The 13,868-nt window shown below is 38.6% G+C and overlaps 1 protein-coding gene across 1 annotated transcript in view; it reads right to left on the reverse strand.

Annotated features, from left to right (window-relative positions):
* Positions 1-13,868, reverse strand: part of KCNK2 (potassium two pore domain channel subfamily K member 2) — a 151,663-nt gene that overhangs the window by 39,308 nt on the left and 98,487 nt on the right. Inside the window, exon 6 of the mRNA XM_056110674.1 lies at positions 12,967-13,106. Coding sequence (XP_055966649.1) covers positions 12,967-13,106 — 140 coding nt within the window. The remainder of the gene's footprint in view (positions 1-12,966; positions 13,107-13,868) is intronic.

The following is a 13,868-nucleotide window of genomic DNA, read 5'->3' on the forward strand; positions in this document are numbered from 1 at the left end:
TCTGTATTCCACAAAAGAAGAGAACCTAGAAGAAATGGATAAATTCCTGAATTCCTATAATCTCCTAAAGCTGAATTAAGAAGATATAGAGTACCTGAATAGACCTATTAACACCAAGGAAATTGAAACTGTAATCAAAAGTCTTCCAAAAACAAAAGCCTAGGCCAGATGGATATACTAGTGAATTTTTCCAAACATTTAAAGAGGGCCTATTGCCAGTTCCTCTCAAACTTTTCCAAGAAATTGAAAAAACAGAAACTCCCCCAAATAGTTTCTATGAAGCCCATATCTCTCTAATACCAAAAGGAAACAAAGACACCACAAAAAAGAAAACTACAGGCCGATACCCCTGATTAACACAGATACAAAGATTCTCAACAAAATACTAGCAAATTTAATTCAACAGCTCATCAAAAAGATCATACACCATGACCAAGTGGGATTCATCCCGGCATGCAAGGATGGTTTAACATTCGGAAATCAATCAACATAATCCATCATCTCAACAAAAGAAAAGATAAAAAACATATGATCACATCAATAGATGTAGAGAAAACATTTGACAAGATCCAGCACCCGTTTATGATGAAAACCCTTGCCAAAATGGAGATAGAGGGGTCTTTCCTCAATATAGTTAAAGTCATCACCACAAGCCTACAACAAGCATCATCCTCAATGGGGAAAAACTGAGAGCATCCCTCTAAGATCAGGGACGAAAAAAGGATACCCACTCTCTCCAGTACTGTTCAATATAGTACTGGAAGTACTTGCAATAGCGATTAGGCAAGAAAAAGATATTAAAGGCATCCAGGTAGGAAATAAAGAAATCAAACTCTCACTATTCGCAGATAATATGTTTCTATACTTAGAGAACCTAAAACCTCTACCAAGAAACTCCTAGAGACAAAAGACTTGTATAGTAAAGTTGCAGGCTATAAAATCAATACCCAAAAGTCCATGGTTTTCCTATACACAAATAGTGAGAGAGAAGAAAGTGACATGAAGAAAACAATCCCATTCACAATTGTGCCCCCAAAAATCAATGTGCAGGAATCAACTTAACTAAGGAAATAAAGGATGGGTGCAAAGAAAACTACAAAACGCTACCTCAGGAAATAAAAGAGGACACGGGAAAATGGAAAAATATCTCCTGTTCATGGATCGGGATAATTAACATTGCCAAAATGGCAATACTTCCCAAAGCACTGTACAAATTCAACGCAATCCCTATAATGATACCCATGACATTTTTCAAAGAAATGGAGCAAACACTCCTGAAATTTATATGCGACAATAAGCCTCCATGAATAGCTAAAGCAATTCTTGGGAAAAAGGAAATGGGAGGAATCAACCTCCCTAACTTCAAACTCTACTACAAAGCAGTAATAATTAAAACAGTATGGTACTGGAACAAAGGCAGAGCTGTATACCAATGGAACATGGTTGAATATACTGACATCTCCCCCCAAATGTATGATCGTCTAATCTTCAATAAGGGGGCAAGAAAAGTGAAGTGGAGGAAGGAAACCTTCCTTAACAAATTGTGCTGGCAAAACTAGATGGCTACAGGCAAATAAGCGGGCTCAGATCTCTGCCTAACACCATTTACAAAAGTAAGATCAAACTGGATTAAAGACCTCAACATCAGACCAGAATCCATAAGGTATATTGAAGACGAAGTTGGCAAAACCCTCCATGATATTGAGGGTAATGGTATCTAAAAGATGTCACGCCACTGGCCAAGCAAGTGAAAACAGAGGTAGATAAATGGTACTATCTTAAACTAAGAAGCTTCTGCACCTCAAAAGAAACGCTGACCAAAATACAAAGAAAATCTACAGAATGGGAAAGGATATTTGCCCAATACATATCCGAAAAGGGGTTGATATCAAGGATATACAAAGTACTGGTTGAACTCCACAAGAAGAAAACATCCAACCCGATCACAAAATGGGGCAAAGAAATGAACAGAAACTTTCTCAAAGAAGAAATCCGAAGGGCAAAAAGGCACATGAGAAAATACCCCACATCATTAATCATCAGGGAGATGCAGATGAAAACAAAAATGACATATCATTTCACACCACAGAGACTGGCCCACATCCACAAAAACAAAAGCAACCAGTGCCGGCGTGGATGTGGCAAGAAAGGGACCCTCCTTCACTGCTCGTGGGAATGCCAACTGGAATACAGCCCTTCTGGAAAACAGTATGGACAATTCTCAAAAAATTAGAAATCGAGCTTCCATTTTACCCAGCAATAGCACTCTGGGAATATATCCCAGAGAGGCAAAAAAGTATAGTCGAAGTGACATCTGCACTTGTTTGTTCATTGCAGCACTCTTTACAATAGCCAGAATCTGGAAAAAACCTGAGTGCCCAAGAACAGATGACTTGTTAAAGAAACTTTGGTACATCTACACAATGGAGTACTATGTAGCTGTTAGAAAAGATGAAGTCATGAAATTTACATACAAGTGGTACTACATTTAAAGTATCATGTTAAGCGAAAAGAGTGAGAAAGAGAGGTATAGACACAGAAAGATTGCATTCATCTGGGGAACATAAAGTAACAAAATAGGAGACTAACACCCAAGAGTGGCCGAGATTAGGACCAGGAGTTTTGCTTCTTGAGGCCAGCCACACATTCTGGGGAAAACGGGAGCTAAAATAGAGAAAGGAGGACCAAATAAAGGGTGTTGGGAGGATCCTCCCAGATGGGAGAAGCATGTTGAAAGTAGACTGTAGACCAAACCTGATTGCCACTCAATGCCTCTTTTGTGAATCACGAGACCAAAAAAGAGAGAGAGAACAAAAAGGAATACCCCGCCACAGAGGCAGGGTGGGATGGGGGGATAGGCGATGGGAGGGATACTGGGACCTGTGGTGATTGAAAAATGGCACTGGTGGAGGGATGGGTGTTTGATCATTGTATAATTGAAATCCAAGCACACAAGTTTGTAAATCTACAACTTTACTTCATGGTGTTTCACTGGCAAAAATTTTTTAATAAATGTAAATGATGAAGAATGGACACTCGTGTAGGGATGGGTACTGGATCATTGTATAACTGAAACCTAAGCACAAAAATTTGTAAGTCTACAACTGTACCTCATGGTGTTTCACTAATAAAAATTTAAACAATATATAAAATTTTAAAAAATAAAAATACATTTTATATCTGTGAAAAAAAGAAGCAAAGATAAACAAATGGACTATATTAAATTAAGAAGCTTTTGCACCTCCAAAATCAGAATACAAAGATGCTCCGTAGTTGTTGCCTTGAAGCACTTCAAAGTGGCATTTTACACACCACTCATTTGCCTATCACTCACCTGCTGGAGGGTTACTATACAACACAGTAGAACTTTACAAGAAAATAACATCCAACTCAATCCAAATACGTGGAGAAGAGATGGATAGAATCTGTCTCAAAGAAGAAATACAAATGACCAAATGACATATGAAAAACAATGCTTTTCATGACTGAGCATGAGGGGCTGGAGCAATAGCACAGTGGTAAGGCATTTGCCTTGTGTACCGCAGGCCCGGCTGAGCCGGGTTCAATTCCTCTGCCCCTCTTGGAGAGCCCAGCAAGCTACCGAGAATATCTCGACCACACAGCAAAGCCTGGCAAGCTACCCATGACGTACTCAATATGCCAAAACACAGTAACAACAAGTCTCACAATGGAGACGTTACTGGGCCCTCTCAAGCAAATCGATGAACAACGGGACAGGACAGGACAGGACTGATCATGAGAGTAATGCAAATCAAAAAACACTGACATATCAACTCACATCAGAGAGGCTGGCAAATATCAAAAATAACAACCGCCAATGTTGGAATTAATGAGAGCAGAGGTGGTAAAGGGACCCTCTTTTAGGAAAATACTATGGAGATTCCTTAAAAAAAAAACAACTAGGAATCGAGCACCTATACAACCCAGCAATTGACTCCTTGGAATATATTCCAAGCAGCCAAAATCACAATGCAGAAATCACAATGCAGAACCATTCTCTCTCTCTCTCTCTCTCTCTCTCTCTCTCTCTCTCTCTCTCTCTCTCTCTCTCTCTCTCTCAGCATTACAAGGCCATTCATGATTGGATTTCAGTCATACAGTATTCCAACACCCATTCCTCCACCAGTGTACATTTCCCAGCACCAGTGTCCCCAGGTTCCCTCTCCTCTCACCCCCACCCCCCGACCCTGCTTGGCTTTTTGGCAGATCCTTTTCCTATCTCCCTCTCCTTCCCTCCCTCCCTCTCTCCCCCTTCTCACCCTCTCTCCTTCCTCTCCTTTTGGGCATCGTAGTTTGCAATATTTATACTGAAGGGTTTTCAAGAATATCCCTTACCTACTTTTAACTCTCAGATCTTGTCCAACATGATCATTCCCAACTATTATTGTCATAGCAGTCTCTTTTCTATCTTACTTACCTTCAGCCCCCTTGTAGTTAGTTCCAACCATTGACTAGGGAACCTAACCCCTGTTTTCCCTGGCCATGGATATATATATATATATACATCCTCTCTTTAAACCTCAACTCCTTGGACCTTCCAATAGACCCACATTGAAACCATTTATTTGACTATGCTATTATTTATCTTTTATAGTCTTGACATTCACTCACTTCAATGTAGTTGCTCTTTCAGGTTCCATTTTTACCTGTATTGTTTGCCTTGCAAATATTCAGTAGTGAGTTAATCTATTTCAGAATTCCCTATGTCACTATGCCTACTCTACATTACAGGTTAAAAATAATGAAAGACATAAACAAATCTACAGAAACGCATATGAGACATATGGGAAAATTATTGAGATCATTACTGCTTTCCTTGAGGAATGCAGATCAACCATAATTATCTGTGATGCTTTGAAAACAATGCGAAGTTATTCCAACTAACCATTTCCTCAAATATTTCACATGGATTATTAGCTAAGCCAACATGTTTTATTAAAGCATGCTTATCAAGACAATTTTTCCATAGATATTCTTTTCATTACATTCATACTCATTGGAAATAGAATATATATAACAATATACATAACAAATAGAAATAAGGCCACTAATAGTTTAATCTATTTTTTATACTTTATCAGTATAGGTTAAGGAATTTTATTTTCTTTTTCCTTTTAAAATCTTTTGTGAAATTTTAGGAACTGTGGTTTATAATAAAGGCAGGGTTTTCCTGATAAAATATTCCAGCACCACACTCTCCACCAGTGTCCACTTCCTTCCATTATTGTTGCAGTGTAATATATTTATTTTTGAAAAATTAATACAAGACTGGGGATTATTTTATTTTAGGGTCACTCCCAGCCATGCTCAGGGCTCACTCTTGGTTCTGCACTCAGGAGTCACTCTTGGCTTGTGCTGGGGATTCATATGTGGTGCTGGTTGATAGAACCTGGGCTGCCCAAGTGCAATGCAAGCACTCTACCCACTGTACTCACTTTGGTTCTTTGGCCTCAAAACTGGGGCTTATTAGCCAAAATACTTTCATTCAAGTCAGCATGTTAGTATTATCACTTAGATAATATTTGTATTCTATAATAGTAACATTTTCATTATGAAGGATTTCATTATCAAAATCATTTATCATGTTTATTCATTATAAAGGAAACTAGAAAGCATCTTGTATTTCTGAACACTGAAGAAGTTTTTGAAGGTTGGAGAGCACAGAAGGTTTTGGCACATTGGTTAGGAACCGTGAGCAGTCAAGGTCACCAGCATAAAGTATTTAGATATTTTTTACTTAATTCTGCCCTTAACTGAGTTATTTCTAAGTTGAAGTTAATTGGGGCTGGAGCGATAGCACAGCAGGTCGGGCATTTGCCTTGCACACAGCCGACCTGGGTTCAATTCCTAGTATCCCATATGGTTCCCCCAAGCACTGCCAGGAGTAATTCCTGAGTGTATGAGCCAGGAGTAACCCCTATGCATCGCTGGGTGTGACCCAAAAAAGAAAAAAAAGTTGAAAATTCTTTCTGTCTCCATTTCTGGAAAGAAGGTAGGAATATTTTATTTATAAAAGCAGTAGAATTGATCGTCTACAGATAAATCATAAATTGTCTTTCCCCGTCTCTACTCATATTCTTGGTTGAATTTATAGACCAATTTTGTCGTTTCTCTAAGTTGCCTCATAAATCAGAAGGCACACCTCTGATCCCAGGGACAGCTCTGCAGCAATTGGGGTACCATGTAGAGGACTGGAAGGCCTTTCGCTTTGGACCTTCTCCCTCACGATCTCCTTCCCACAGAGCCAAATGCCATCACAGGCATTTCCTCCCAGGATGGCAGGGCAGCCTGCAGGCCTGGGACAAGACAAGCTTGCTGCTTCTCCAGGTCTGACAGTGTAACAACACAACAGCCCATCACAGCCACTCAGTAGGGAATCAGGCAGCTCATTTTCCAGCAGGCGCCAGAACTTGTATTTCTTTCTTTAAAAACACAACATTTTAAAAAATTGAATCACTGTGAAATATATAGTTACAAAGCTGTTCATGATAAGGCTTCAGCACACAATGTCACAGCACCCATCCTTCAACCAGTGTCTACTTACCACCACCAGAGTCCCAGTTTCCCTCCTGACCCCCACTCTATGGCAGTCACTTTTATTCTCCTGTCCCTCTTTCTTTTCCTCTCCCAATTCCTCTCCCCTCTCCCTATGTCTTTCTTCTTTTGGACATTATGGTTTCCAGTACAGATACTGATCATGTATATCCTTTTATCTACTTTCAATACTTGGTTCTTGTCCAGCACAATCATTTCTAATTATTATGGCTATATTAATACTTTCTCTATCCTAACTGCCTTCCATCACACACACATTTGTGGTAGCTTCCAACCACTGACCAATCCTCCTGGCCCCTATTTTCCCTGACTTTTGATATTAGTCTCATATTATTATTTTTTTATATTCCACAAATGAATGCAGTCATTCTATATATGTCCCTTTTCTTCTGACTCTCTGCATGATATTCTCAGCATGATACTCTCAGTGAAATATCAGCATGATACTCTTCCATGTCGATCCATTTATAAGCAAACTCCATGACTTCATTTTTCCTAACAGCTGTGTAGTATTTCATTATGTAAATGTACCATAGTTTCTTTAACCAGTCATTTGTTCTTGAGCACTCGGGTTGTTCCCAGATTCTGGTTATTGTGAATAATGCTGTGATGAACATAGAAGTGCAGATGGTGTTTCTGCTGAGTGTTTTTTGGGCCTCCAGGGTAATTTGCAGAAGTGGTATTGCTGGGTCAAATGGGACCTCAGTTTCTAGTTTTTTGAGGACTGTCCAGATAGTTTTCCCAAAAGGTTAGGACATTTATTATTTCCATCAACAATGAATGAGAGTTCCCTTCTCTCCGCTTCCATGCCAGTACTGATTGTTCTTGTTCTTTTGGACATGTGCCAGTCTCTGTGGCGTGAGATGGTATTTCATTGTTGTTTTGACTTGCATCTCCCTGATGTAGAACACTTTTTTTCATGTGCCTTTTGGCCATTTTAATTTCTTCTTTGAGGAAATTTCTGCTCATTTCTTCTCCCCAGTTTTTGGTGGGACTGGATTTTTTTCTTGCAAAGTTCTACCAGTACATTTTGATATTAACCCCTTATCAGATTGGTATTGCATGAATAATTTTTCCCATTCCATTAGCTGTCTTTGTATCTTGGCACTGTTTCTTTTGAGATGTAGAAACTTCTTAGTTTAATGCAGTCCAATTTTTTAAATTTTTTTTCCCACTTGCTTGGTTAGTGGTGTTTCATCTTTAAAGATGCCTTTAGCTTCAATGTAATGGAGGGATTTGTCTAAATTTCATTCCATGTACCTTATGGTCTGATGTTGAGATTTTTAACCCATTTTGATATTTTTGACTTTTTGTGCATGACGTTAGATAGAAGTCGAAGTTCATTACTTTACATGTAACTGCCCAATTTTCCCAGCACCACTTGTTAAAAGAGACTTTCCTTGCTCCACTTCATATTACTTGATTCCTTATCAAATATTAAATGATTGTATATTTGAGGGTGTATGTCAGGATATTCAACTCTATTCTATTGTTCTGCAGGCCTGCTTTTAGTCCAATGCCACGATGTTTTAATTACTAATACTTTGTAATATAGTTTTACATTGGGAAAGGTGATACCTCCCGTCCTTTTTTTTTTTCTCAAGAATTGCTTTAGCTACTCATGGGAGTTTATTGTTCTATGTGAATTTCAACAATGTTTGATCAATTTCTTGGAAAAATGTCATGGATATCCTTATAGGAACTTCACTGAATCTGTATAATGCTTTGGGGAGTATTGCCATTTTGACAATTGTTAATTCTCCCAATTCATGACCAGAAGGATGTATCTCCATTTCCTCATGTCCTTCTTTATTTATTGAAGTAGCATTTTGTAGTTTTCTTTGTACAGGTTCTTTACCTCCTTAGTTAACCCAATTCTGATGTACTTGATTATCTGAGGCACGACTGTGAACAGGACTTTTTTTTAAAAAGTATTTTTTAAAATTTATATTTAAGTATCACTTTCTTCTCTTTCATTATTTGCATATAGGAAAGCCATGAACTTCTGTGTATTGATTTTGTGACCTGCTACTATACTATACAAAAATATTATGTCTAGGAGTTTTTGTTAGAGACTTTAGGGTTCTCTAAGTATAGTATCATTTCTCTGTGAATGGTGAGAGAGAGCATATCTTTCTTATCCAATCTGAATGTTACTGGTAACATTTGAAATTTGTTGAAAAGGATGATATTAGCATCTGGATCATGAGTTCCCTAAATTTTATGTAGAAGGTAGATGTCCCCTCCTTCCCTTCTATGTGATTCTATCTGGGGCAGGCTTTTCAGGAAGTGATCACGTGAATGGGGGTCAGAAAGTGAAGTCTCACTGCAAAATCACTGTGGGTCCTTACACAAAGGAGGAGCTCTGATGTGTTCTCTCTGCAACATGCAGGGGAATGGACTTGAACTCACAGCAGGAAGGTACTGTGGGCAACCAAGGTGGGGAGCTTTCCCCAGAAACCCACCCTGCCGCCAGCTACTGTCTTTGACTTCAGCTTCCATATTGTGAAAAATTAACTTCTGCTAAGAAGTCACCCAATTCAGTATTTTGTGGTGATGGCAAGAACTGGCAAACACACAGGTTGTCCTAGGACTCCAGATTAGACTTCTAATGCTTGGAACCAAGTAATCCAACACCTAAAAGCATGGGTTTTGAATAAAATAGATTTCTAAGCTCTAATCAAATATTTGATACAAATGTCATGAATGTAAAATTTTGTTTGTCTACAGAGTCTTAGTGGCTTTCAAAGTTTCTGACTGTGATAGACAACAATATTTAGAATGCTTTTATGACTTTATTATGTAATATGGAGTATGCCTAAAATATCCTATGTGTATTTCACAATACTCTTCCCAATGGTTTCTCTATGAGAGATATATTCTTTTATATTCCATTTTTCTTATTTTATTAAGAATTGAAGATTTATGTTTCTTTTCTATATTTTATTAGCGAATCATCGTGAGGTACAGTTCCAAACTTATGAAATTTCGTATTTCAGTCACACAATAATCGTTTACCCATCCCTTCTCCAGTGTCCATTCTCCTCCACCAATGTTCCAAATATCCTTCCCACCACCCTAACCCCACACCCACCACACCGCCTCTGTGGCAGGGCATACCCTTTTGTTCTCTCCTTTTGGGTGTTGTAGTTTGGAATAGAGGTATTGTGTGGCCATCGTGTTTGGTCTATAATCTACTTTCGGCATTCATCTTTCAATCTGAATGGGTCCTCCCAACATATTTTACTTGGTTTTTTTTTCTCCATCTGAATTGCCTTTTCCCCCAGCATGTGAGGCTGGTTTCCAAGCCGTGGAGCAGACCTCCTGGTCCTTATCTCTACTACCACTGGGAGTTAATCTCCCATTCTGTTACTTTATATTTCACAGATGAGTGCAATCTTTCTATGTGTCCCTCTCTTTCTCATTTCACTTAACATGATATTTTCCATGTTGACCCACATATATGCAAATTTCATGACTTCATCTTTTCTAACAGCTGCATAGATGTACCAAAGTTTCTTTAACCAGTCATATGTTCTTGTGCACTGGGTTTTTTTCCCCAGATTTTGGCTATTGTAAACAGTGCAGCAATGAAAATACGAGTGCAGATGTCATTTCTACTGTACTTTTTTGCCTCTCCAGGATAAATTCCCAGGAATGGTATTGCTGGGCCAAATGGGAGCTCAATTTCTAATTTTTTGAGAATCGTCCATACTGTTTTCCAAATGGGCGGAACCAGTCGGTATTCCCACCAACAGTGAAGGAGGGTCCCTTTCTCCCCACATTCACGCCAACACTGGTTGCTTTTGCTCTTTTGGAAGTAAGCCAGTCTCTGTGTTGTGAAATGATATCTCATTGTTGTTCTGATCTGCATTTCCCTGATGATCTAGAGCATTTTCTCATGTGCATTTTAGCCATTCAAATTTCTTCTTTGAGAAAGTTTCTGTTCATTTCATCACCCCATTTTTTGAAGGGGTTGGATGTTTTCTTCTTGTGGAGTTCAACCAGTGCTTTGTATAACCTTGATATCAACCCCTTATCAGATGCTTATTTGGCAACTATCCTTTCCTATTCTGTAGACTGTCTTTGTATTTTGGTCTGTGTTTCTTTTGAGGTGCAGAAACTTTTTAGTTTAAGATAGTTCTATTTGTCTATCTGTTTTCATTTGCTTGGCCAGTGGCATGTCATCTTTGAAGATACCGTTAGCTTCAATGTCGTGGAGGGTTTTGCCAATCTTGTCTTCAATGTACCTTATGGATTATGAGGTCTTTAATCCATTTTTATCTTACTTTTGTACATGGTGTTAGGTAGGAATCTGAGACCATTGTTTTGCATGTAGCTATCCAGTTTTGCCAGCACAATTTGTTAAAGAGGCTTTCCTAGCTCCACTTCACATTTCTTGCTCCCTTACAGCATGGTACTGGAACAAAGGCAGAGCCGCAGACCAATGGAATAGGGTTGAATATACTGACAACTCCTGACCCCAATATTTGTGTTTTTTTTAGGGTTTGAAAGTTGCACTATGGTTAAGTGTTTATTCGGTTTAGCAGTTCTTATCTACATTATATAAAACATTTCCTTCATAATGATTTATTTTCTTTTAGCATCACAAGACCCTTAAAGTATACCAAAGTCTAAACACTCTGTTTAATGTTTGTGTGTCTGTATGCATGTTTATCACTCTTTTACACACACACTCACAGAGAGACAAAGACTGAGCCCAATTAACTAGAGTTGTTTTCAAGGCAGAAATTTTTCCAATATTTAAACTATAACGTGAAGTAGACTGCCTTATCCTTTTGCTTATATAAAAATACTGTGGGTTTTTTGGTGTGAGAGGCTATATATTAATGTGGGCAGACTGATTACCTAAGTTCCCTATTGAGAAAGAGATCCATGAAAAGAAGTGTTTGATAATTCATACTCTAGTAAACATGACACCTAGGGTACCAATAATTAATCTAATGGGTTTCCAGAAAAGTGAAAAAATAAATTAATTTTATTAATTTTTCTGATCACGTCCTATCTTATAGCTTCCTTTAGTCATCTGTTTAAGGGATCAATGTTTGTTGTGTCCATCATGGATTTTTTCAAAAGATTCTGACACTTCTTTCATTTCAATAAAATGAAAAGAGACTGAAAAGAAGAAAGAAGGTAATATGGGGCACGGTTTTTACATTATGGTTCCAAGTTGGCTGACTTCTGCCTATAATCAAAAACTAGAGAATTTATAATTAGCTGTCACTCTGTCATACTGTAGCTACTAATACTTCTGGAATGAGAAGATACAAATTCAATTCCTGAACAATAACATTTAAAGATCAAGTGAGAAATTTCAAATTTTCCCAAAGCTTATGAGTGAGAATTTTTACATTTCTTTCTACATATATAGCTGCACAAATGACATAAAGAAGTCATTTGCTTCAAACAGTTGAAATCTGGACACAGGGAAACTGGTCATTGTGCTTACAGCACTGGGGTATCTGCACATGTAAATACATGTGCACTTTCACACTTTCAAGACATGAAAGAAACTCACTGTATAAACACGAAAGTTAGCACTATATTACATATCCCTTAAGCTGTGCTACTGAAATCTAGACACCAACATGGTTGATTGTATTTTTTTCTTATAAAAAAGTTACTCGGAGCCCTTGAAGAAGGAAATAAAACCAAAAAATATAAGCAATATAGAAACTATTTAAACAAGTTTTTGACAACAAATTAGCCTCAGCATGAACCTACTTGGCATCTGGCATCTAGAAGGGTTGAATAAATCCTTGTGAAATAAATATATTGTAACATATATATTTCCCCAAAGCCTAAAAAGCAAATTCATACCAACTATAAACATAAAACATGTGAAGTAAACTTCACTGATAGATATAATGTGACATCAAATATTTACAAATGGACAAATTTGCCCCTAAAAACTACATAGTTTTGTAAACCTGTTACTGCAATTTATATTGTTTTTAAAGTTTAATGTTTAAAACTTAAACATCAAAACTGGGGGCTAGGAGACAGCACAGGGGTACCCCAGCTGGGTTTACCTCCTGGTAACACATGGTGCCCAAGCAATGCCAGATGAAGCCCTACAGGACCGGCAGAGCCGCTGGGAGTGGCCTAAGGAAGGGAGGGCCAGAGCAGCCTCGTGCCCCTGCATTAACCCCCTGGCCCAACTGACAGACCAAGAATCATTGGTCTGGGATGGGGGATCCACCCAAGCCTCCTTGGGAATCTCCCCTCCCCTTTTTATAAAGTTTAAGTAGTTTGAGATGCAAATGTCAAATGAATAAAAGCAATAAAAAAAAAGAGTACCCAAAAACATCAAAAAGATTAAGAGAAAGTAAGCCGACTTTCCTGCGCTGCAGGCAGTGTGCAACTCACCTCCTCCTTGGTCTTCTTAGAGATCACTCGCAGCCAGTCTCCAATCATACTCAGCACAGCTGCAAAGTAGGCCAGGCCAACAAGAATCCAGAACCACACCACGGGCTTGTAGAAGTCTAGGTACTCAATATCTGAGCCTCCTGCAAGAGAAAACAAAACACGCTGGAGCACGCTGTCTGAATGCCCAGAATGACCCAACTATCCCATGGTTTAAAACTTCCTGAAAATCTGGGTTTGCACTTGCCAATATGCAAATCATTTGACAAGAAATCAAATATTTGCACCATCTAGAATTCCTGAAATCTTTGTATATTTTTCTTGTTTGAGGGTGGCTATGAGGGATGGCTTGGGTCACACTTGGCAGTGCTCAGGGCTGACGCTTGACTTTGTGCTCAGGGACCACTCCCGGAGCTATTTAGGGTACTCTATATAGTGCTGGAGATCAAATCAAGGTGGACTGTGTTCAAGGTAGGTGAGTTAACCCTGTGATTTCTCTCCAATCCTGTGGATTTTTCTAGAACCCATGAAATCTGCTTTTCTTAATGAAACATTCTCTGACTTCTCCAGGGTCCTACAACAAAGTAGAATTGATGAGTCAGGCACAGTTCATAACAACGACTAAACAAAACAGAACAAGTGTCCCAGTGGGCAGCAGAAAAGCTGTAAGTGTGGCCTATCTCCTTCCTCAAGCACCTTGCTTAACACAAAGTAAGTGAAAAACCTAGTGGAGTGGAGTCCCACCCTAATTCAAATCAGAATACAAGCATTGAAGGGATAGAAAGGTGATGAGGAAACAGAATCTTTACATATGGACCGAACATTAAGTTGCAGGAAAAGGATTTCAAGGTCGAATGCATATGGATGGAAGACTGAAATGAGGGAGGATGGATGTACTCAATCCG

The sequence above is a fragment of the Sorex fumeus genome, unplaced genomic scaffold (genome assembly GCF_029834395.1).
Source record: "Sorex fumeus unplaced genomic scaffold, SorFum_2.1 ptg000010l, whole genome shotgun sequence".
Taxonomy (NCBI): domain Eukaryota; kingdom Metazoa; phylum Chordata; class Mammalia; order Eulipotyphla; family Soricidae; genus Sorex; species Sorex fumeus.